We start from the raw sequence: 25102 nt of genomic DNA, 5'->3' as shown, positions 1-25102 counted from the left end.
CAAATACCAATACTTTTGTCGCGTGGCTGACAAAACTGGAACTCAAAGGCATTAGATATTGATCAGAAATATTTACATATTTAGCAGAAACGCTCCTTAACAAAATACGAAACTATTTTAAATACCTCAAAAAAAAGGTTATTTATCATACTTGAAATTAGTTTGCATAGAAAAATGTCAAATATGGAAGCAAGGATTGCTGTCAAATTGACAGCTGACGTTTCGAGAAAAAGTCATCCCATCAACACACCAAACGAAAAACACACGACGAAATCTTATTTTCGTTTGCCATAGTCCAGGTAGTGCAGTTAGTTAAGTAGAACAATTGAGTGGTACGAAGTGACGGAGTTTAACATCGCGCGCGTATTCCGGTTCCAATTTATTTCGTTGCGCGCACCACTCGCCAAAGAGAACCTACACAAATGTACGGCACCAGCAGTAAACGGGAAAACTCCCTTCCGGCGTGCCTGGCCACCGGCTTCCTGGTGTTGCTTCTCGTCCAACGCAGCACACAGCAGCACGATTTCAACGATTACCTAAAACGAGAGCACTCCCTATTCAAACCATATCAAGGTCAGTAGCGAGAGGGGAGCAATCCGGAACATGCCGCGTTAACGAACCGCACGCGTTGATTAAGATGCGTAACCTATCAGAGCCCATCACTGCTACACGCACTGGTTATCTGTTTACAGGATCGGGCATGACAATACCCTACTGGGACTTCATCGGCACCACGTTCGTAACGAACTCGTACGTGCGCCTTACCCCAGATCAGCAGTCGAAAAATGGTGCCATTTGGAATCATGTGGTACGTCGTGCGTCAATTGCTACTTCCTTTGTGTTTCGCCGATGACTAATCGAAGCCACCTTTGGTTTGCAGCCCTGCACGTCGATCAACTGGGAGTTGCAGGTCAACTTTAAGGTGCACGGCACGGGCAAGGATCTGTACGGGGATGGATTCGCGATTTGGTACGCACGCGATCGGCTACAGACGGGGCCGGTGTTTGGCAGCAAGGACAACTTCCTCGGTCTGGCCATCATCCTCGATACGTACAGCAACCACAATGGGCCTCACAACCATCAGCACCCGTACATTAGTGCCATGGTGAACAATGGCAGCCTGTCGTACGATCACGATCGCGATGGCACTCACACGCAGCTGGCGGGTTGCGAGGCAAAGTTTCGCAACGTCGAGTACGACACGCAAGTCAGCATTCGGTACGAGAACGACGTGCTGACCGTGTCGTCCGACCTCGAGAAGAAAGGCACCTGGAAGGAGTGCCTCCGGGTGGAGGGTGTGAAGCTGCCGACCGGTTACTACTTTGGGGCTTCCGCGACGACGGGCGATCTGTCCGATAATCATGACATCATTTCGATCAAGTTCTACGAGCTCGAGGCACCCTCGCTGCTGGCGGAAGATCGACGCCAGATTGTTCCGTCGGCGGCCACGTTCGAGGCGCCACGCGAACACAAGGACGACCCGAAGCAGGCCATGTCGAACGTGAAAATTTTCTTCCTCATCCTCCTAACCATGCTGATCGTCGTGGTGCTGGTCGTGATCGGTATCATGTTCTACCAAAAGCACCAAGAGAACGCCCGGAAGCGGTTCTACTAAACGCAGGAGTCTTAGCGAAAACGTCTGAATTCTCAGCGACACGGCGCAACGACGTAAAGTGTGATGATAAACCAATACGGGGTGGGTGTAACAAATGATTAGCGAGTTCGAATTGAGCGAGTGAGTCACGGTCGATGGATGTGTTTCGGCCAATTTGCGCGCTTCATCTGCATCACGATCACGGTACACGGAACCGTGGACCGGGTTTGGAGAAAGGTTTTCTATTGTACAAATCCTCTTTTCCTTTGTTTTTTTTTGGTTCCACTTACTAATATTGCCAGTGACATATTTTCCTACACTAGATCTCTTCGGACGACCAGGGACAATGGAGTTCGCTGCAAATCATGATTTCACAAACGGCAAACACATGCCTGTTATTTTCGTTCTGTTATTGTGTGCGATTAAAGCAAGGGGGTTCATGCAGCGATAGCATTTTTGGGGTAGATAAATTCGGGCTATCTGAACAGCGTGCGCGTATTTTTTGGGTCTGAGATCACTACGGGAACACATTTCGGGAAGTGTTCAACATATGTGACTGCAATGAGGATGAGTGTGAGACGAATGAATAAATTTCAAGACGAATTCCCGAAATATTAGGTGTATGCGTTGAAATTTATCTTTTACATATAGGGGGCGCTACTGTTGAATAGAAGGCACAAATGTCATCAAATAACTGTCAAATGTCAAGCTTAGGCATCTGTCAACAAATCTGCATAATCACATTTGTCAATTTTTCCATTGTGAGATCGTTATTAACACGAAACCATGTGCGAATTCGAGCCAACAAAGCGTCATTTGCGGGAAGTGTTGTTGTATCACTTCCATCTGAAGAAAACTGCAGCCGAAGCATGCCGGTTGCTTAGGGAGGCTTATGGCGATGCTGTTATATGCGAAGCCACTTGTCGTAATTGGTTTCGGCGCTTCAAAAGTGGTGATTTTTGCATTGAGGACAAGGAGCCCCCGGGACCAGCGAAGACGTTCGCAGATGAAGAATTGGAAGCATTGCTGGAAGATGACCCGTGCCAAACAGAAAAACAGCTTGCAGATGCATGTGGAGTGGACCAAGGAACAATTTCCAGACGTTTGAAAGCGTTGGGGAAAAAAAGAAGCAAAAAGTAGTGGCTAGCGACGGACACTACTTCGATTGACTAGTTTGTTAAGAGTTTTGAACAATAAACGATTCAATTTGGTAAACAAACGATAAATTTCTACGCATACTCCTAATATAACGAATAAAAGTGAGAAACTTTGATTCGAACCCAGGTTTGAGAAAGTACAGATAAGCGACTTGAGTCTTTGTCCGTTAGATAGCGAAATAGGTCATCCCTTTGTGTGGGAATTGGGCCAATAAGAAATGTAAAGAGCCTAGTGCCAAAACCTGTGTTACAAGTCATTTATTTTAGTAAAGGTACAAAACACGCATTTAACGAGACAAAAGAATTCAAACACTAATGTGACAAAAGAAACCGTCAAATCGCGTTAGGAAAGCCGATAGAGCATCTTCCGCTGCATTCGGTGTTGGAGATCGCCGCGCCGGATCAGCGTGTGAATTACCTTCAGGACGGCGCTTTCGGGATACTTTTGGCGCGCAAAGTCCTGGATGATGTTCTGCTCCGACACCTGCGATCCGATGGCGAAACGGCGCTTCAGCTGCTTCTCGATACGGTTCAAGATTTCCGTGTCCTCCTCCGTCGTAAAACCTTCAACCCCAGCCAGTGAACCGCTGTTGGCGGCAGCCATCGTCGACACTTTGAACAACCGCAGCGCTTCACTGACGTGCGCTTCGGTCGCGAACGGTTGCAGTTGCATCTTGGCGAGTGACTCCGAAATACGGATGATGGCCTCAAGCTGACGCACCGTAATCGGAATCGAGAGTCGCTTATCGGTAGCCCGTTCGTGCTCACCGATACCCGAACGCAGCTGCACGTACTGACTCTTCAGCTTTTCGGCCGCCGGCTCATTCAGCCTCGGTCCGCAGTGCATGCGACAGTAGTGGATGTACTTCTTCAGCGTGGCCAACGGAATTTCACCCTCCTTCGGTTCCGCCGTCGCTTTCGAGGCGTTCATGTGAACACTCATGACGTGCTTGGCCAGGATTATGTCCCGCTTCTGATCATGCTCGTCCTTCACGATGAAGATCATGTCGAAACGTGACAGAATGGTCGGCATAAAATCAATGTTCTCGTCCCCCTTGGTGTCGTCCCAGCGGCCAAAGATCGAGTTCGCTGCCGCCAGTACCGAGCAGCGCGAGTTCAGCGTCGTCGTAATGCCCGCCTTCGCGATCGAAATAGTCTGCTGTTCCATCGCTTCGTGGATCGCCACGCGATCATCTTCCTTCATTTTGTCGAACTCATCGATACAGACCACACCACCGTCGGCCAACACCATCGCGCCGCCCTCCATGATGAAATTCCGGGACGCCGGATCACGAATAACCGATGCCGTTAAGCCGGCCGCACTGGAGCCTTTCCCCGAGGTGTACACCGCTATCGGTGCCACTTTCTCTACAAACTTCAGCAACTGAGACTTGGCCGTACCGGGATCACCGAGCAGAAGGATGTTGATGTCCCCGCGCCGCGTTAAGCCATCGGGCATGCGCTTCCGCGATCCACCAAACAGCAAACACGTGATCGCCTTTTTGATGTCCTTCGAGCCGAAAATACTCGGTGCCAAACTGTCCGCCAGTGTGTCGAAAATGTTCGGATTCGCAGCCAGCTTGCGGAACGTCGACTCTTCCTCGGTGGTGATGTTGTTGAAACGCGAAATCGCTCCAACACCCTCCGTGTCGACCGTGATTCCCACGACTCGCATGTACGGTGCCCGGACGCCGACAATTGCCCGTTCGCGGCCGTCCTGCTTTCCCTGGCGGGCAATCTTACGGATCGAAAAGATGCCATGGATCAGCACTCGATTGCCGGGCACCACGCGCTCGCACAGACTCCGGTCAGAAAACAGTTGCATGTGGCGCGGTATCTCGCCCTGTGGAATGAAATCGGGCAGCTCCTGAAGCTTGAGCACTTGGAAGTCAACGCACCGACACTTGTCCGGCATGATGAAGTACGGATCGAGGGGACACTTGGGGCGACCCGCCTGCTCCGTGGTGCACTTGCGTGGCAACTGGTAACCTTCGAGCCCCGGATTGACCGGAAGGTTGGGAATGACATTGCTGCACGTACGGCACTGGATTGAAATGCGCGTCGCTTTCGCTTTAATACCCGACGCCGATATAATGATGCCGGCCACCTTCACCAACCGCGATACACTCTCCGACTTGAGGTCGCGAATGTTGGTCGGATTGGCCACGGAATTTACCAGCACCTGGATATCGTGGACCATCTCTTCGCCCTCTGGCCGGGGGGAAGTGATTTCGTCGGCCACCTCTCGCGCGGCTTCCTCAAAGATCTGCAAATGCTCCGTCGGCTGCTTGTACAGCTTGTCGGCCAGTGATTCGTCGAATCCGGCCAAATCTTCAATGTCCACCTCCAGATAGAAACGACCGAGAAGGTAGTTCCGCTTCAGGGTATCACTGTGAATCAAGGTGGCGAAGGGGATTAATACGATCGTTAGGCTAAGCAGATCGTGTACTTACCGATATTTGTAGGAAAAGTTTGCCTCGCAGAATGTGCGGATGAATTCACGGAACTTTTTTTTCACTTGTTGCAGGTTGATCTGATCCGTGTTTTGTCCCTGATCGCGATCGAAGTTATCGGAAAAGAACACGCCTACATCGTCGAACCCATCCATTGTGAAAACGTTTAACGGCCAACGAATATATTATCGAATATGAGCAAAGCTTTTGAATGCGCTGAAAACCAGATAACACCAATCAACCAGAAAATGCTGTTTTGAAACGGAACACAACTTTCGGTTTGTGGAAGCCAAACGACAGAAGACGTTTTCGCGCGCAAACCGATCCTTCACTGCAGTCCGTTTATACGGCTCGCCGAACAAGTAAATTTAATTTAATTCTTATTTTGGCTCTAGGAATTACACATCAACAGCAACAGCTGAATTGGGCTTAAGTATTGAAGGTATTTTAATTATGAATCTTAGCTTTTTGCAGCGTTTTGGATGTAAAATATTTGGTGCAGTAATCAACCAGCCCCTTTGTACGCTTGTCGAATTCCCGTTGCATTACCCATCAGCTAACAACGTCGCGACTCTCCAGAGAGAGGGGAAATCAACACTTCATTTCGCGAGCCGCATCTGTCATTTTTTGTAAACACTTCACCTTCCTTGTGTCGAAAGAAATGTTTGTTTGATGCACTTTGCGAAACGGCTTTTCTCTGCACCCGATAGTTTGCTTGTTTGTCTGCCCTGCCTGACCACTTCCGGCAATGGCCAGCTGGGCTAACCGACCGCCCATCGAAAGCAACGGTGGTCCGTCATCGTCGCGCAAGAAATGGAAAATTGAAGGTAAGACACCGCCGTGACAGGGGATGACCTCATCGCCTGCATCCCTCCATACGGACCAACTGTTTTGCAATTGAAACTGGTTCTGGCATCTAAGAGCATTATCTGTTCGCTTTCTCAGATAAAAAGTCGCTTCGCAATTTAAAGTATCACTTTGCCGAGGATGGCTGCTCGGACGTCCAGTTCACCTTGGCCAAGCAGCTGTTGGAGGAGAACGCCGAAACGGATCCGGCCCACAACCACGCGCAGGGCGTTCACTGGTTGCTGCGGGCGGCCCAGCAAGGTCACGAGGCCTCTATCGAGTTGCTGCGCGAGTGCTACGAGAACGGTCGTGGCATCAACGAGACCAACGAGGAGGACGTCCGAAGCATCCTGGAGATGAGCCCCGGTGAACGGTCGGCGCGGCGTGCGGCGCAGGAACTGTTTGCTAGTTTGTCGAACGGAGAAGAGTACGTGACGGCGGCCCAGCTCGTGAAGCGAATGCGTGAGATATACAAGATGGACAAACGGCGTAAACGCACGCAACCTGACGGGGCCGAGTCGGACGGTAGTGTGGAGCACAGCTCTGGGGGTACCCCGGAAAGGCATGATCGTGGATCGGCGCCCACCGCAAGTCTAAGCGGTAACCGATTACACCGTAATCCGACGGTGAACCACATCTCCGAGGCGCACCTCGTGGCGGCCGCCGTCAACTACGCGAACGGTCACCTTCCGGCCGTGAGTGACGCGCTGATGCTGTCGGTGCCGAACCCACAAAGCCTGGACCACGTGCCGTGCTTTCATCGACCGTTCTTCCACCCGGTGGTCTTCTTTCAGCTGCTTTACCACCGCTTTCTGTCGTTGATGGCCACCTTTCCCGGATCGGCCGGTACCTGGCTGCAGCTGTGCATTCTGCTGCTCGTGTATTGGTACTACGCGAGCGACGATTTCCTGTCGCTTGTTCCGGTCGCTGGCTACTACCTCAGCCTGGCCGTGATGGTATTGTCAAGCTTTCGGATGCTGAAATCCAAGCACGAGTTCATCGACTTCCGCATGTGGTCCGGGCTGTTCCTGCGCTATGGCGATGAGCACTTGAACACGAACGCCTCGGAGAATCAGTTCCTGCGCAACAATCTTAAGCCGTACATGTACTTCTTCGTTGCGTTCTTCGTCAACATCACGCTCCAGCCGAACATTAGCGACCAGTGGCTACCGCTTTCCGAAATAACGGTCGTTGCCTTCGTACTCACGTTTCTCACGATGTTCGCCTTCATCTACACTTCACGCGACCCATTTCCGGACTATCTGATCCTCTTCTCATTCGGGCTAAACGTACTCGCCAAATACCCGTACGAAATGGACGATGTGGTGACGACGGGTTGGCGCTTCCTGGATCTCAAGGTGCCCGGCTTTTCCACCTTCGTCATCGGTAATGGGATCGAGTTTTGTTTGAATTGCCGCGCGATGCTGTACCTGTTGATACCGGGATTTTTCGTGTACATCGCACGGCGCAACAGCTGGCGCGGTATCTATCAGTACCTCATCCCGCACTGCGTCACTCTGTCCTGGTTGCAGCTCTGCATCATTAGCTCGCAGTCGGCCACCATGTTTGGGCTGGTGCGCGGTGCCCTCGGTCTGGCCGGGCTGCTTCTGTTTCTACCCCTTTTCGGCATCGTCACGCTGCTCATTCCCGTGTTTGCCGTCATCGAGTGGCTATCGCTGACCGACTCGACCGTCCGCCTGTGGTCGTCCATCACGGCTGCCATAACGGCGGTGGCCATCTCCATCGCCGCCGCAAGTTCGAGGCGCACCGAGAAATACATCACTTTCCTCCAGATCGCAGTTTGCGTTATCGGTACCATCTTTCTAACTCTGCCGCACATGATGTCCAATTTCGAGACGATTGCCACGGGTGACGCGGCAGGTGGTCTGTTCGAAGCATCGTCCGATGGCCACCAGGAAGCAACGGACCACAGTGCACCACCGTCCAACCTCGGATGGGATCTGTACTACAAATTCTGCCACCAGCCGGCTTGGGACAGCGAGAACAAGGTACGGACACAGCTCCGTTGCACCAATCTCGACGGTACGTTCGTGCGCTGGGAAGGAACGGTGGTGGACATGGCGATCGCAAGTCGCAAAAACCTACGCGCCGAGCTGATCGAGGGCTATCTGCCGAAGTTTTTGGCCGATCGCATCAACTGCATCTACGGTGAACCCATCGAACCGGACTGCGGCAACCTGAACGGGTCGTCCGAGGGGGACTGCGAAAATTTGCGACACTTTATGCAGCGCCAACGGACGTGCCATCTGAACAAATGGAACACGTAAGTCGGGTGGGTGCAAGCGGGAGTTCTTGATACTTAAATCAATTTTCTTCTTCTCCAGCTACGAGTACGAACTGAAGGTTCGTATGACGACCGGGCTGTTGACGAAACCGGCCGAGATTATCCTGCGAGCTCAGCACACTTTCGGTAACTTTACGCAAAGTCTCAACTACTCCGACCGCATCTGGTTCGTTGGCGTGTTACGTGGGTCAACGCAAGCACTGGCCAGTGCGGGCAGCAGCACCGCAACCAGCGACCAGCAGTGGGATGCTGGAGGTGCACTGAACATCGGAGGGCCCGGCTTCGGTGTGCACGGTATGCGTTTGGGGCGCAAACATCCGCTCATCGAACTGCATTCGGTCGGCTGTATTCAATGTCGCAACCCCGCCCTGAGGCCGGTACACCTCACCGAGGGCCTGAAGGTGAATGGTCGCATGAGGGATTTGCTGCGCGGGCTAAAATACCTGCTGAATGTAATCTTCAACCCGGTGGTGATCTTCAAATAATGAGCCTGTTGCCCGCACCCTGGAACACCGTAATCGTTGCTGGTCATACCTTTACGCTCGCTAGTCGTCTTCTAGTGCGACACACACGTGTCGACAGTTTCGCCGCCTGTCGGTCAGTTTCTTGCATTCGTGTACCTCCTGTGCATCGTTCATTTACGCCCCTAACCGCTACCAGCTAGAATGGTTCCGATCGTTTGAATCCAATGTTCGCATCCAATGTTCACAGTGTACTTTTAGTTTTACTTTACCGTTGTACCGTAAGAATTACTATTAACAGGCTAAAATACACACGGCACTTGCCGTCCTTAGGAAGGTAAAGAAAGAGCAAACAAATGTGAATGTTTGCAAATAAATTATACACCGCGGGGATGATTCCCTCGCAGGACCTGAATGCTTTCTCTCGACCGGTACTAAGCCATAATTTGGGGTCCCAAGTGATCGTTCTCTATTTTAGTCCACACATTTGTTGCGACGGAGCTTTGAGTCGAAAGAGCGACTACTGAAGTCATCCTTGCTTCTCGGTGATGTCGTCTCCACTGTTACGTAAAGTAAATAATCAAAAAAAATTACACTCTTCTTCTATTTCAAGCGCAATATGACGCGTTTCGCACATCCGTTGCAAACTTTATTGCAGGTTGTCAAACAGATCGTCGGTCACTCGGGGCGCGCGGACGGGGTACTCTTTACGACATGCCCCTCGGCAGGATATGGGGGCAAGCATCCGTCCATTGGCAAGCATCGTGCACCTTGGCAAAGTGAAAACAAGCTAAACTTGGTACTGTGTGAAGAGGCCAGAATGCCGGTGGGAAGAAAAAAACCCCGAACCCGAGGAAAAACACATTAACACGTCAATCGTCACGAAGCCGGGAAACGGGGTTCGGGTCCGATCCAATTTAACCCACCGCCCGGTTGATGCTTTCTGAGGGCGAAACTCTGCTACCGTACCGGTGATGAAAGAGTTATTTTAGAATTAAAAATATTCAATTACCGTTTCTTGGAGCTCCGCTTGTATCCTTTACACAGGTGTATCGAAAGCAAGGTCGTGGCCAACTCGGAGAAATGAAACAAAACTTTTGCAAAACGAAAAGTGGAAAGTTTGTGCCGACTTTTCTACAATTATCATTATTCTTTGAGGTTTTGTGATATTAACCGACCCAATGTTTACGCACTTTTGGGTTGTTATTGGAATAATAACTTTATTTTCTTACTTTACAAGTTACACAGTCCCGTAAATACGCAATACAGCAACTCGCTATTTTCTCACAAAAATATTGTTACATCACTAGCATAAAGAATAATGCACAACTAAAATACTTTCAACATGCTACAGGCTTGCTATCTCCTTCTCTCTCTTTATTGTACCAGTTCTAGTTTAGATTCTTCAGCATCGCCGTTTGGCCACTAAACCGGCCCTAGCTGCCCACTTTACCACTATACAGAAGAGTGTACTACAAACATTTCAAAAACACCATCATTTCGGTGTTCTGGTTCCCATCAGTGGAAGACTGTTTGTGCGTTTGGCCGGCTGGGTGGCTGGGTGGCGGCATAATTGCTTTCACTTTTCTTCCTCTACGCTCCTCCGGCCCCGGCCGCCCGAAATGTGTGCGGGAAAATGGAGCTACAGTGGCCTCCATTGGCCGGGGGATGAACCGAAGATAAAACGCACTTTGCAATACATTCCCGGTTCTTGCCGCGGCCGCCCGTATGACTTGCCCAATAAGTTGCTTAAACTAGTGCCAATGTGCAATGGCAAGCGGTTGCGGAGATTTATGACGCCAGCAGTGGCAGCGGCGGAGGCGGCGGCAGCAGATGAAGCAAGATCGCCCCCTCCGATCGGACGCATCTGTAACGCATCCGGTCACGCAATGTACGGGCAAGCGTGATTTGGAAACAACAGCCGCCGCGTTTGTTGTGTGGTGTCTCATGAATAATTCTTCGCGCCGCGGTGGCACCAAAAAAGATGCTGGCCGCGGGAGACCATAAGCTGAACGAAAAACAAAAACAAACAAACCGATCACCAGCAGCAGTAGGGGGCTTCAACACTGCTTTTGTTCACAAACACCATCGCGGCTCTTGGGTTTGGGATCTTTTTAAAGCTACGAAAACCCAGCGCTGAAGAACGAAAACGATCAATTCGGGCGGAGATAAACAATCGGCGCGCGCCACCCTGGGGCACTTTTCCCCGTTCGTGAGACAGTAAAAAACGTAGAGTATATAAAAAAAACTGTTTTGAATTCTAAAGCTACACCCGACACCCCAGGCGAACGATCGGTGGAGGTCTTCACGCGAGCCATCCAATGTGACCTTCTTTCTGGTTTCGTTCCCTCGCTCCCGTGCCGTAGCGCGTAAGGTCAGCCTCTACCTACACCCTGTTTTCTTCCGAGCTACTTCTTTTGTTAGTCTGTGTTATTGTCCCCCAGAAACGATCGTATCACAACCCCAGCATCCGGAAGAAGACGGTGGTGGGACCCCTCGAGGGGGGCGCGCTGGGCCTCACGGTTCGTCCGATCGTGCCAACCCGATGCAGAGACCGAACCAGTGCGGCCGCCTCTATTTGTCCTTCTTGATCGACTTTAGCTCCTTGCGCGTCTTGAAGCCACGGAAGCTGGCCTGTATCTTGGTGGCCGCGTCGGACGCCATTTTCTGCTTCTTGCGCACCAGAAAACCCCGCACGTTGGCCTGTATCTTGGTGGCCGATTTGTCCTCCACCGTGCCGGAGCTGCCGGCCACCGCACCAGTCGCGTTGCGCCCGCTGACGGCCGCTCCCGAAGCCGAGCCCGACATCGGACCACCGTTGGCCATGGTTCCAGCCGATCCGCCCTTACGCATCTGTTGGCGCACCCGGTAGCCACGGAATCCGGCCTGGATTTTCGTGGCCGCGTCGTCCTCCGACTGCGACGAGTTGGGCGAGCTCGGATGAATGTGCATTGACGTGGTGCGCACCGATCGGTGGATCGAACTGTTTGGGCACCTTTTCCCGAAACCGGTTTTCCCGTTGATTTTCGTGCGAATGTTTTCGATCGCCAAACACTCACTCGCGCACCGGGGCGAGTGTTTTACGCTACGAGATCACGTACCCCAGTTCGTTTAGCACAAATTGGCCGCGCAACGCACAAAACAGACAACCACGGGCACGCACAGTTGATCCGCGATCCGCCGTGTCCGATTGAGATGCAAGATGGCCGGAAACTTTCACCCGGGAGCACGCACGATCAATTCACTCTCGTTTGTTCTTCTGCGATCGAATCGGGAAAGGGTTCTTTGCCGAAGAAGAAGACGATTTTGTTGTTGAGCACTTTAAACGCTGAGCGCAGACCGATCGTTCGAAGCGGTCGTTTAAATGATCGAATAAACTTAAATGTCTTAAAAACCGCGGACGAAAGAGAACGTTTACGGTTCGATCACGTACCTCGTTCGCTTAGTTCTAGTTATTGTAGTTCTGCTTTCCACCCGGAACCGGAAAACACGCAAAACTTGACGGGAAATCTTAACGCTGTCGAAAATATTACCAACCGAACGAAATTGTTCGTCCGTTCGCTCGAAATTTGAAATAACCCTTTCGGAAAATACGTCTCTTTACTTTCTGACTAACCTCACTCTGATTTTGCGTTTAGCGTTCCCGGGCTCTGTTTTTCTCTTTCATCTCTCGCTTCTCTATCGTTTCTCTCTCGTTTCTCTCTCGTTTCTCTCTCGTGTCTCTCGTTTTGATTCCCGTACAGTGATGGATCATAAATTTATTACTGGCCCCCCGTTCCACTGCCTACCTATCCGCGTATGATTTATGATTTGTGAACCGTTGAGGTGATCGGTGAGGTGATCGGTGAGATGATCATATTTCATCATTCACTCCCCGGTGTTCAGTGATGGCAGCACCGCGTCCGGTCCGTTGTGGGTTCTGCGTCACCACGGATGGCCAGCAACAAATCGCGTAACACATTCCACGGTTATCCGAAAAACGACGTTCCGGCCACACGCGAATCCGTAACGCAAAATGTGTCGAAAACATTAATGCTGCTGTCAGCCTTTCGGCCAGCGTGGCGCGGGCGTGCGTACGAACCGTGGCCGGTGCTAATGAGATTCACCGACCGACGGTCTTCTTTGACCGAATGGGGTGCTATTTACATTTTCCGTTTTCAAATCCGGTCCGGGCTAGACGGCAGAAGTCAAACAATAGGCCGGCCCCAGCTGAAGCTGCAGATGCAACTCGTGCCGTTTATTTCGGCCAGTCATCATCGGCGTGATTTGGACCGGCTATCTATTGCCACACGTGCCGCACGGCACGGGTGGGTCTGATTTCCTGCTCACCAACACAGAGTGGCCGGTGGGAAAATTCAGTCACTAGGGAAATCGATACGAAAGGGGCATCGGATGGGAAACCTGCGTCAGTGGCATCGGGTGAGGATCATACAACGCGCTTCCAGCCCGCCATTTATAGGCAGCGTCGATGACCGGTCCCGTTCGCTTGGAATGACTATTTTAAGGGGTTTGTTTTTTCATTCTCCCTGCGAAAGGGTGGTCAATGAGAGGGATGCAAAAACTGAGCAATAATGCACCACATACACACGCCGAAACGGACACAAAACCAATAGAATGGCGTTTCTGTCGACACGACCATTCTTGGCCAGGGTCACACACCTGACGAACCCCTGACGAACCCGTGACCTCATGGTACTCGCGCGTCTGGAGGTGTGTTTATTGTGCTGCTCCGTTTTTTGTGTTGTTGCTGCGTGTTTCAGTTTTTATTGCGTATTTACTTATTGGTGTTTCTTGTTTCGAAATGATTGATTTACGAGAAACGATCGCGCTGGCGACCCGCGTTCGCACGTGTTCAATGGCGAGCATGACAAATTCGAATGCCTAAATTATTCCTTTTCTAGAAACGTTCGCCCAGAAGGGGAGGCCAACAGATTGTGTGTCGAAAATGGGAATTGTGTCGTCGGGTTGCCGCAGGTCGGGCGACCTATTAAACTATATTTGTAAGCCGTAGAAGAAATGCAATAAAAAAGCCATTCTCAACAGCGGACATCGGCACTCAGAGCAGATACCGGCGCCGCCGCCGCCGCCGCCGCCGCGTGTTGTTTACTCGCTGTTAGCTGTCTGGTCATTCTAGTGTTTACGCCTTTTTTATTTATTTTTTTCACTCATCACTCCACAACTGTGTTTGCTGTCCATCGTGGCAGAGAATGCAGTTCGGAGCGTTCGGTGCGGTTAAACTGCAACTGCAATAAACGCTACACTCGAAAGGATGTTACAATGCATTTATTTCCATCTAACTATCTGTTCCGTTATTTCGGGCCACCTGTACCAGGATTGTCAACAGGAAGTAGTGCCGTCGTGACTGCGTACCAAAAATCAATTCTCTGCCCCTGTGCTTTGGTGTAGTCCCTGGTCCACCAGGGGGAAATTTTAAATTGATCGGGATTGTAGCGTGCCCCGAGCTTCAATTACGGGAGAGAAAAGCGAACCGGAATGGCCGTCGTTGCTCTTTTGTGGGCCCTTTAAAGGCCCTTTTCATCTTATGCTAAATAATGCAAACAGCGCGGGCCGCAAGTAAATTGGACCACAAACGGAAGGATTTATTTTTACTTCTTAGGGGTGCAATCATCCGACCCGCAGACGAACCATCTCACTCGTTGGCAGCCATTTAGTGGCTGACCCCCCCCGGGCACGGGCCGCGGACACATTCGATTCGAATGATTCTATTAGGCCGCAACACTGACGGAAATCACTCACCGGTTTGTGGTGGCGCCCGACTGAAGCTGATTCGGATTTTTTCCAACTTTTTGCACGTCATCATACCGAGTTTGTCCTTCTTCCCAATGATGGAAATAAAGCGTGTGTGGGTGTGTGTGTTGAATAATTGCACAACTTCAGTCTGAAGGGGGTCGTCCAGTGCCTCCAGTCCCAACCGATCGATCGGACAATTAATTGATTCCCGAACGGAGTCAATCGAATCGTTGGCGGGAGCCTGGTGTGCCGCTTGTGACGCCACAGATTTGTTATTCTAATTCTCTGTTTCTTAGTTCCTGCCTCCCCCCCACAGGCCACTAATTGGTTTGCATAATGCTCCGGCAGATTGTTTCACTGCCGGCGTGGTCACGACCATTGGAAAGCCCATTACCGGGAAGTTGCTCTTGGAGAGAGGGAGAGATTTAAATTTAATCTAATTTACGCCTCCAGGTTGCGAGATTCTGTGACGTCAAACGGATTTTTTCAGCTCGATCGTGCACGATGATCGTCTGTTGAAGGCTAAATTGGTTCCCTTTCTTTGAGTGATGCGATAATATTAACAAAGTGTAATCGTTACCATCGTCGTTAGCCATAACTATCGGAGTTGAAAATTAAGCGCACTCCTTTTCATTGGAAGCACTTATCGTGGGCAGCGAAACAAAGTGTATCAACTGAACATTTAAACAGATTGTAAAAATTTTATGTTACTTTACGGTTCTAATGAACTAGTGTATGCGTTCTGGAACTGTACCATTGACCCCCATTCCATTGCAGGATTGCGGGGAGACCACATCGTGAAATGAAGCGCAATTGTTGCGATAATAACCCGTCATCCCGTCGTAATGAAATGTTTCAAGGTCCCGGACGGGCCCAAAGCTGCCAACTGGTGGTTGTCTGGTGGTGCCGTAATGCTGCTCTCGCTGCGCCAGGGCCATAAACTTTCATCCCTCAATATTTGGGAGCACATTATGTTTTCTTTACATTTTTAACCAACCGGGCCCAATGTTCTGCCATCCGGCCGGGGCCGGGGCAGGCCTATCAACGTTATATCACACGGCACAGCACACGAAAATAAACCGCCATGCGGTGCGCATGATAGCGCAGTCGCCAGTGTTTATCCGTCACCAGTCAACCCGGTTGTCGGAAGATATGACGACAGGAAGGTCACGGCGCGTTAAAATGCATATAAAAATTACTTCCCCATTCAGACGAGGCCCCCTATTTTCCTGGGAGTGCAATCTCGGGCGGGGACAGATGTGAAACGTTTTCCACAGCGAGGCGCGAAGGCCAAGCGCCTGCGTTTAGCTAACTGATTTATGGGTCTTAAAATTAATGATTGATGAGAAAAGTTCCATCGATTCCACTTCGCAAATAGGAGTTCGATCGATCGATCGTTCAAATGCCGCCCTAAGCCTAAGACTAAGATCTTGGCGCAAGGTCGGCACCGCTTGAGTGGGCCACTAAAATGCATCACCCTGACGCAAGATGGAGCACGCATCGGAACGCCATTCTCGACATTTCACACCATCATCATCGCGATCGTCAAAATTCCCCAGCTTCCCCGGGGACAGGGGGGGGCACCGAGATAGTTTATTTGCCGTACCGGTGGCCGGTGCCAAAAAGGGGAGCGAAGAAGGGAGCGGCAGGTCACACTTGAACTTTCGTAAAATATGACTGACGACCGACCGGTTCGGGTTGAAATGCGCCTCGTTTGCGCCTCCTTCACTGCCAACCGGAAGTGTGGCCGCGCGCACTTGCCAAAACGTGGGCAGGACGTAGTAAAACGGCCACAATTTCTTTCCGTGCTTTTAATTACTACTTGCAGTATAGCTTGTGTAAGATCTTTATTGTAATTTACGTCTACGATACTAATAAATACCGACGGCAACGGCGTCCGGCAGGAGTGTGGACCCGATAGCGGAAGGGTCCCCACGATCTTGTCGAAAGAATGTACCACAAACCATTGACCGGTGTCGAGGCATGTCGAGGAGTGGTCGAAAAATGACCGGGAGCTGGGATGGTGTCGTAAGGTCGGCGGAGGATCGTTGCCACCGTGCAGTTACCTATTAATAAACCAACGAGATCGGCACAGCACACACTTCTCTCTTTCTCTCTCTAGCCGGGCCTGATGGACGGACCATAGACGGCCCGGCCCAGGGCCGTGTACTACAAAAATGTAGGTGATCTCCAAAGTCGAAAACCAATCATACTTGCCCCCTCAGGGAGAGGCGGGTCCGCTGGCACGCAGGAAGTGAAGATGTTTTTCGGCTGAGTGAGCGACCGCGGATCGCTAACCGCAAATGGCCTCCGACGAAGTGTCCACTTCGCACTGGTGATCTGGTCGGCCTGAAAATCTCATAAAATACTACACATTAGCGACAGTTTTCCGAAAGTGTCAAGGTCAGCCCGTTGCTGCTGGTGGGTGTTGTGCCGGCTCCGGTCCGATCTGCATCGGATCTACTTTCCAGCCGAGCTCTGGCTACGTCACCGAACCGGGGGCCGTTATTTATTCGGTGCGCCCCCACATGACGAAGGGGGGGACATTTTGTCCTCAGTGCGACCGTGCCGAATGTTGGGGCCATCTTTGCGCCATTTCGCACATCGGAATCGGGTGGATGGTTCGGTGTTTTAAAACAACGCACAACCAGCCGGGCCAATTGACAATTGACGTCAGCAGCGAAGCAGTATGGCGTGTCTGTGCGTCGTCGTCCGGTGCTTCGGTCCGTTAAATGCGGAATTTCAGAGTGACTGCTCCCCAATCTATTACCGATCTACGCGGGGCGATATCGGCATGCGTAGTGCGTAGTTCAGGTCATCGTAGGAGTCGGAGTGTTTGACCCTCTCCCCGGCACCAAGGTGACCCTATACGGTAGTACAGGAAGGTTGTCCTGTGGAGTTCCTAGAGGAAGGCCTTGACCACTCGTACGCCTCATGCTTTGTTCCCTCTAGGATGACCTATTTGCGGTCGCGTGCCACAATAGCACTGCGGACTGCGCTTTGTACCTCGCCCTCATTTCCACAAAGAAGAACACTCATCGGGGGTCCCTAGTCCAACCGTTGTTCTACATCTAGGTCCAAGCTGGAGATAAGAGCTCGTTCTGCTCCCGTCTGTTCGCCATTAATCGGACATCTTTATTAAGGCATCTGCAGAACCTCTGGGAACCTCTGAAGTAACACCATTGCTGCTTACGAAATACCCGAGGTCCGCCAATACCTTGGCCCATCTTGGCGAATCCGGAATCTGGCTTCAATTGTGACACTTGCTCACCGCGTGACACGGTGTGGTTTTATCAAAAGTAGGTTGGTGATAAAAAATTTAAACCACTACTGACAGCCCTGACGTGGCGACCCCCTTTAACGACGTGTCGAATGATAGATTAACCAGGGTTCCCGAACCAGTCAAACAGAGCGTTGTGGTGGTCATTGACGCCCGCACTATCGCGCAATTGCTCCTCCAGCGACAGCTGAGGTCACCCCGACATCTCTCTCGGTGTGAGATAATCGCACCGAAGTCATTTGGCCATCTGAGTGCCATTGAGTTGTTTACATCCTTAATAAGTTTTCCCAGATTCGGTAGTGCCAGATAGCGTGCAGCGAGGTGAGTGGAAGCGACTACAATCTACAATCAGTTCGAAGAAAAAATGTCGATTGGTCCATTGGCCTGGTCCGTGGCTGGATATATTTCATAGCTACATATTACTGTGAACCACAGCACTACTGGGGAACAATGGATAGCAACGCATGCGGAGTACAGACTCGGGGCAGTGACTCGGTACTTGCTCTACTCTACTCGGTACTCCGGTCACTCTGGGGATGAAACCGGATAGCACAACGGACCGGTATTTATTTGCGCTTGCCACCGTTCGGTAGGTCCGCGCTACTGATCCGCTTGCGCATGTGCTTCGGCAGCACCCGGATGACGGACGAGTCGATCTGTACCGGCATCGTCCGCTGGCGAGCCATGAGCAGCAAGCTCTGCACATCCACCGGTGCCCGTTGACCGGTGGAGCTGGACCGAGCCAGACCCTTCAACGCGGCAGCTTCCCGATCGCGTTCCGAGTCCCCGGGCGGCTCTGCAAAAGACCAAAGTCAGCGGCGATGCGGCAGAACCAGCCAGGCCAATCCTACTAACTTGATCCCGGTGACTTGTGGTCGCCGTCGTCGCTGGAGCCGCTGGTGGCAACTGCCGTGGGGTCGGCCGAGGGCTGCTCTTCCCCTTCCGGTGGGGAATCGGATGCCACCGGACCACCACCAGCACCACCACCACCACTCAGCGACGACCTACGATCGGTCGAGGCATTGGTTGACTTGCCCGAATCGTCGTCCGGAGTGGAGTTTCTCTGCATGGCCACACCGCGCGTTAACATCTGGCGTCGCGTCACGGTGTCGTACTCGTCGATGTTGAGGCTCTGCATGGGACGGCCACGTGGCGGTACGTGGAGCGACCCAGCGCCCGGATCGGGACTTTCCTCTTCCCCGTCTGACGGGAGCGGTCCCAGGTCGGTGGCGCGCTTCTGATCGAGCTTGATCTGGATGACGTTGGATGCCTCCTCTCCGCCGCTTTCGGCCGACGCGTCCTCGGTGCACGTCCGCATGGTGCTGTGGTAATCGCGGAGCAGTCTCTTCTTGTGCGTCCGGTACGAGCGCTGGATCTTGGTGGCCGCTTCCGCAAACGCTTCGTCCTGCTTGTTCCGCTCCTCGCGCTCGATGAACTCGTCCAGCGATTTGTCGATGGCGGCATTCCCGAACGATGCGTACGGAATGTTGGACGACGTGTTCTGCGGGTGCTTCTGGAGGTAGCTCCGCTTGCCGGCCTGCTGGATTGTGGCCTGAGAAGCGATCGTCGATTCCGTATCGGTCGAAGCGATCGTTTCCAGGGCCGTGCGCACGTTGTTCTCGTCGCCCGAATCCCCGGACGAGCCACGGGCCGGATCGCAACAGTCGGAGTCGGCCACCGACACGGACGAGGCAAGGATTTTATTCTTAATGTGCCCGATGTAGTACCCATCGAACTGGTCTTCCTCCTCCACGTAGCTCGGGTCCGCGGACTCATCCGCGGAAACGTAGCGCTGCAGTTCCGCCATTTCGGTCATACAGCGCCTCATGACGGGTCGTTTGGCCGACGCGGCCTCACCTTCGCCCTCGGCCGAATCCGCCCGGCCGTGCATCGCGTCTTGAAATTGTTTCAGTCGCATCGATGCCGTTTGCATCGGGCTTAGGTCGTCCTCATTTTCAGTCGACCCTTCCGACAGTTTCTTTGCGGGGCCCGCGACCTCTGGCGTGTCAACCGGCGCATCACTCGGTGCCTCTGCTTCCGCGGGCGGGTTTTCATCTAAAAAATCGTCCGTAAAAGTACGTTTTGCGGTATCTTCGGGCGCGGTGACCTCCGGTGGTTCCTCCGTTACCACCACATCGTCGTCGTCGTCGTCGCCACCGTTACTGTCTCGGCTTTTGGGAGCTTCTCCCGATTCGGCCGATCCTTCGGGGTCCTGGTTCTCTAGGGCACTTTTCTTCAAACTGTAAAACAGCGCCTCCGCCGAGTCCTTGCTCAGCTGGCTCAGATCGACCTTTTTGATCTCCTCCAACTCTTGGTCCTTGGACCGGTCGATGCTTTCCTCTTTCTCGGCCGGCGGAAGCGTCTTTGAAGGTGAAACTTCACGTTTGATACACGGTTCTTCGACGACTTCCTCGAGGCTTTGCTGCTGGGGTGATGATGGGTTTGCTGATCCGGGCCGTTCGGCTTCCGGCTGTGGAGCCTCATCTTTGGGATCTTTCGCAACGTCAGCTTCCGGCACACCCGGTTCAGGGACATCCAACTGTTTGGACTTTTCCTCAGCACCAGTGCTGGTTTCAATTGTTGTAGATCTCTCAGATGCGCCTTCCAATTCCGTTCCGTCGCCCTTCGTTTGTGGTTCGGTTTCGATTGGTTTCTCAATCGAGCTTTGCTTGTCACTCGCTGGAGTAGAATCTTCCGTAGGCTCTAGGCCCGAGATGTTGCCGTTCTCTCCCGGCTCGAAATTGTTAGTCGCTTCTACACTTTTGTTCAAAGTACTTTCAACATCTTTAGCACCGGTTTCCGCTACTTTCACTGCTTCACTCGGAATACTTTTTGCTTCGTTGCCTTCTGCGGACTGTTGGATGGTCTGTGGATCATTGTCCACGGACGGATTGTGCACGAACTGATTTGTTGAACTTTCGGGTAACGACATCTCGTCCCCACTTTTTGTGGGTGAGCCGCGATCTTCCTTAGTTGCTGCTCCATCGAGAACAGGTCCTTCAATTGGAGCATCTTTCAACGTCGATGAAGATTCTGTAACTTCGCCGCTATTAGTTTCTTGTTCGGTCGATTGGCCAAGAATCGGTTCATTGCTTTTCTCGCCACTATCCTTTTTTGTAGCTTCAAGCTTATTGACTTCATCGTTGCCACCACCAACCGGTGGTGACGGTTCCGGAACCGCTTGCTCATCCACGGCACTTTGCTCAACAGCAGTCTCCTCCTTGGTGGCTTCCGGCTGAACCGTGTCCAACTTATCAGAATCCACCGAGGTTTTGTTCATTTCACTCTCCACAGACGATCGTGATGTTTTTGCAACCATTTCTTCTACGACGGGAACATCCGTGATGTCGTCACCGAATGGTTCGGCATCTGCAGCCGTTAAATTTGGCGCATCATCATTTTTGGTGCGTTCATCTTTCTTCGCGTCATCTTGTTCGGAAACACCAACATCCGGCTCGAGACCAACGTCAATCGGCACGACACGGTTCGGCTCTTCAGTGTTGGTAGGTTCTGTTCTATCCGTCTTCTCAGTTGCTACTATGCTGGTCTGGTCTGGACTTACTCCGCTTGGAGGAGTTGAAGCAGGCTCATGTTTGGGAGATATGATCGATTCCGAGCCGCGAGTCTCTTCATTATCAGTAGATTGCTCTTGGTTATTGCCACCGTCTGGTACATCTTCCGGCTTCTGGGGTGCTTCTTCCGGTTCCGGTTTATCCGTCGCCAGATCCTGTTTAGATCCTACATCATTCTCCTTACTTCCAGTGCGTGATAAACTGTTCTGCAAATCTTCGCTACGACTCACGGGATCTAAGGGGGTTGGTTCTACGGTTTGCTCAGTGTCGTTAGTAATGCTGGGTACGGTTTCATCCTTATTGGAATCACTTGCTACTTGACCGTTCTCACGATCAACTATGGGATCTGTAATACTGTTTGCGTCTTTATCGCTAGTCCCCCCATCCACTTCATCAATAGCGTGATCGTTCAATACACGATCGCCAACCGGTTCGTCGTCATCCATTCCCATTCTGGATGTTAGTTTAATGGGCTCCTTCGTATCAGCACCATTTGCAGTTTTAGTCAGGCCATCCGTTTCGATAGGTATAGTTTCCTCTTCAGGTTTGTTCGCGTCGGCATCTACAGAAAGTGCAGCGTTTTCCGGAACATTCTGCTCGTTTCCGGTTTCCGGTGATGCCTCATTTGCCAGTATCTCGGGTTCAAATTGTTTCGCCAAAGCTTCGTCGTTGCTGCGGTTACCCGATGTAGATTTAACTGCTGCCTCTGCGAATCCCGACCGACTGCTGGGTTTCTCGGGAACTTTTTCGGCTTCCTTTTCTTGATCTTCGTCCAGCTTAGTCTCGTCAATGTCTTGGGGCTTTCCAATTTCGCCTTCGGGAACGTCCTGTCCCACCAACTGCACTTCCGTGGGCTTCCCAATAGGTTCGTCGGCTTCTGAGCGATCCAGCCTAGGATCAGTGTTGCTGTCTTCCAGTTTCTCCACCGAATTACCGGATTCTAGAACGGGCACGTCAGTTACATTCTCATCAACAGCCGGTACCGGAAGTGGTTGTTCCTGCTTCGGAGCTTTCTCTGTTGCTTTTGTATCACCTTTTTTCAAATCACTCACGACACCCTCGGCAATGTCCTCGGAATGTTCCACATTTGCGTACATGAAACACGTTTCCAAATCCTGCAACGGAATTTCCTCATTCGCTAACGATGGTTCTGCCGGTGCCGCTTCCTCCGTTATTTCGGCCGTGCTGGGAGCTGTGCCTATATCGTCATCATCAGCACGTTCGACGGGATCATCCTCCTCGGCCGTGTCTTTACCGTCAGAGTCTAGTATCTGGTCATCTTCCAGCACCGTCAGCACGGCTTGTTCCGCTTCTACCGACTGCGCACTGACCACTCGTCCCGGAGGGGCTGCCTCTGGTGGATTGTAGTGCACCTTAAGAACTTCGTCCTCCACCACCGACACTGGTTCCACGCTGTCTTCGGATAGGGACTTTTGTTTCGCCACTTCGCCAGTGTCTGGTTTCACAGCAACCGGCACGGAGCTGTCCTTTTCCGTGGACGGCTGGTTGCGCGTCCGACGACGTCGCCGTCCCCTGGACCTCGAGCCACTATCTCCACTGCCCGTATCCCCGGCGTCCTCCCCATCGCTGCCCGAGGGCTGCTTCGTGGGCGCAAGGCCCAGCTTTTCGCGCGTCTGCTCCTTATAGTCCGCGTAAACCTGGTACGCGTTGAAGCCTTGGTAGCCCCGGTCCAATTCGCCATCCCGTTCGCGGATCAGATTCTCAAAGTATTCTGCCGCGTGTACGTACAGATTTTCTGGGTTCTCCTTGATCACACTCTTGGCCAACCCTCGCATCAGCTCCGGGAGGCCGTCAGGAATCTTGGGCGCTGATATCGGCATGGTGCGCTCGTCGAAAGTCGCACCAAACTAGCACTGCGGTACAGTTCACAACGTTCGCTCTCAGAGTCGGGTGATCTGCACTGCACTGGAAATCATCGACCACTAGCTACGCCACCAGCCAAACGACTACGGTCCTGGCGGCCAGTGCGGCGCCTAATTAGTGTCCTTCATCCAGCGGCAAAGGCTCCTAAGGCAGGCTGTAACGTACTAATCGATAACGTTTGACTGCCAACATCTAACAATCGCACCTATTTGCGCCGTTCGCAAGGTTACGGCACCCTGCAACAGCTCAAGTGTGTAGAGTCCGCTCCAAACTATGAGGAACACCGGAGAAACGGGCAACGGGCTCGTCGCCCTGGTAACCGTCGTGGGAAAACAAAACGAGGTTCGTTCAAGTTTGTCCCTCGGTTTAAGTGGAAGGTACTACGAAAAGGTACTAGACAGCAAGGAAAGAAACATGCGACGGAAGTCGAGGTCAACGCTCACTGCGATGTCTCAAACAGTTGCCAGAACACGCATGATTGTCGAAATTCAAATTCAAGTTTAACCCCCTAACGTTGAGGGCGCGTTTTTCTTAGCTCATCGGTGGAAGTCGTTGAAGGGCGTGTGCCTTGAGCGTTTCAAGCGGTCATTCGATACACTTTTCAAAGGCGGAGAACGGTGTTCGATGCACGCATTTGCCAAGAAGTGGTTCTGGCACGTTGCCAGACGCTCAAACTATTCGCAGGAAGAAGCCACTGTCCGGTAGTTTGGAGGCGAAACGGTCATTGGTTGTGAACCCTAAACAGCGTAGTGCAACGACACGTGCAAGGCCTGTTCTTTGCCTAGTCCTTCTACTTAGTACTCGGTCTTTTTTTAAACAACTCATCCCATTCGCACAACTGCTATGAATTATGAATTGTGCGAATTAAAGAAAACAGTGCAAAACTAACTGGTTACTGGTTAAGGACAATGTTTGATGGTTTATCAATGCAATAAAACTCTCCGCTAGAATATCTTCTTTCTACGAAAGGAACGTAGGAATCCAGTTCTCCTACTCAGAACTACCGACGGTTAATCATAGAAGGTGAATAATTTCCATTATATGTAAACACCCGCCTGTCGCAGGACGATTGCCAGCGATGGCACGCAACAAAATTCAAGGACATTCCTCCGCTCGGCGAAGACCAATCGAAAGTCATTGAACTCGCCAACGGCCGCAAAGTTTGGATACAAGCCGGTGAACTTACAACCGTTTGCCCTTGAACTACGCCGCCATCGCCGCGGTTGCTTCATTTCAGCTAAAAAAATGTGTAGGTGTGACGCCACGTGAAGATAAAATCTCGAACGGAAACAACAAAGAATTGTTCTTTGTTGAAGTCGCTTCGCAGCCGCACTATGCTAAAAGCGTCTTTGTAGAGAGTTGAGCTTTTAACAGTGTAAGTTCGAAAAGGTATCGTGTGCTGTTGTATCGTGCGTCAACCCTATAATTTTTTGTGGGTCTAGATCAGCGAACCGGTGTCCACGGCACATGGAGACGCCCAGTGGAAGCAATTAGTATGTATAGAAGATTGATGTCGACGGCGTCGCTTAGTGATCATATCTTCTATCAATGAATAATGTATGTTCAGTTTTACGCCAAGATTTCATCGATAGAACGATGCCAATTGTTAGAAAAATTGATCACACTTTAGCTGGACTTATACTAAAACTGTTTAACAGAGAAGTGAAACTTTGCATGCACAAACGACTTTGACTCTTGTCAAGAGCAGTAATGTTGGCAAACCATTTCTTTAGGCAATTAGCCAAGAGGATGTGTCATAACGTATGCAACCGATTGAACGTTGGCGATATAAGCACACC

General features: G+C 51.6%; 5 protein-coding genes across 5 annotated transcripts; 2 read left to right on the top strand and 3 right to left on the bottom strand.

The window, feature by feature from the left end:
- Positions 1-269: 269 nt before the first annotated feature.
- On the top strand, positions 270-2379 carry LOC131212065 (vesicular integral-membrane protein VIP36). Its single transcript, XM_058205792.1, has 3 exons — positions 270-573; positions 693-808; positions 881-2379. The coding sequence occupies exons 1-3, from the start codon at positions 423-425 to the stop codon at positions 1613-1615; spliced, it is 1002 nt and encodes a 333-aa protein (XP_058061775.1). The 5' UTR covers positions 270-422; the 3' UTR covers positions 1616-2379.
- A 707-nt stretch (positions 2380-3086) lies between these two features.
- LOC131212064 (DNA replication licensing factor Mcm5) lies at positions 3087-5359 on the bottom strand. The gene is made up of 2 exons (XM_058205790.1): positions 5205-5359; positions 3087-5141 (listed from the first exon to the last, which is right to left on the bottom strand). The coding sequence occupies exons 1-2, from the start codon at positions 5357-5359 to the stop codon at positions 3095-3097; spliced, it is 2202 nt and encodes a 733-aa protein (XP_058061773.1). The 3' UTR covers positions 3087-3094.
- Positions 5360-5952: 593 nt separating this feature from the next.
- Positions 5953-9119, top strand: LOC131212063 (wolframin). Its single transcript, XM_058205789.1, has 3 exons — positions 5953-6031; positions 6150-8334; positions 8396-9119. The coding sequence occupies exons 1-3, from the start codon at positions 5953-5955 to the stop codon at positions 8838-8840; spliced, it is 2709 nt and encodes a 902-aa protein (XP_058061772.1). The 3' UTR covers positions 8841-9119.
- A 903-nt stretch (positions 9120-10022) lies between these two features.
- On the bottom strand, positions 10023-12366 carry LOC131208975 (abnormal spindle-like microcephaly-associated protein homolog). Its single transcript, XM_058201927.1, has one exon. It carries the CDS (start codon positions 11766-11768, stop codon positions 11391-11393), a length of 378 nt encoding a protein of 125 aa, XP_058057910.1. The 5' UTR covers positions 11769-12366; the 3' UTR covers positions 10023-11390.
- A 6047-nt stretch (positions 12367-18413) lies between these two features.
- Positions 18414-23260, bottom strand: LOC131211814 (uncharacterized). Its single transcript, XM_058205444.1, has 3 exons — positions 22453-23260; positions 18703-20355; positions 18414-18643 (listed from the first exon to the last, which is right to left on the bottom strand). The coding sequence occupies exons 1-3, from the start codon at positions 23258-23260 to the stop codon at positions 18414-18416; spliced, it is 2691 nt and encodes an 896-aa protein (XP_058061427.1).
- Between the last annotated feature and the right edge of the window lie 1842 nt (positions 23261-25102).

This window comes from Anopheles bellator, chromosome 2 (assembly GCF_943735745.2).
Source record: "Anopheles bellator chromosome 2, idAnoBellAS_SP24_06.2, whole genome shotgun sequence".
In the NCBI taxonomy this organism is placed as follows: domain Eukaryota; kingdom Metazoa; phylum Arthropoda; class Insecta; order Diptera; family Culicidae; genus Anopheles; species Anopheles bellator.
The sequence above is the reverse complement of the archived record's forward strand: the minus strand, read 5'-3'. Positions and strand labels throughout refer to the sequence as shown.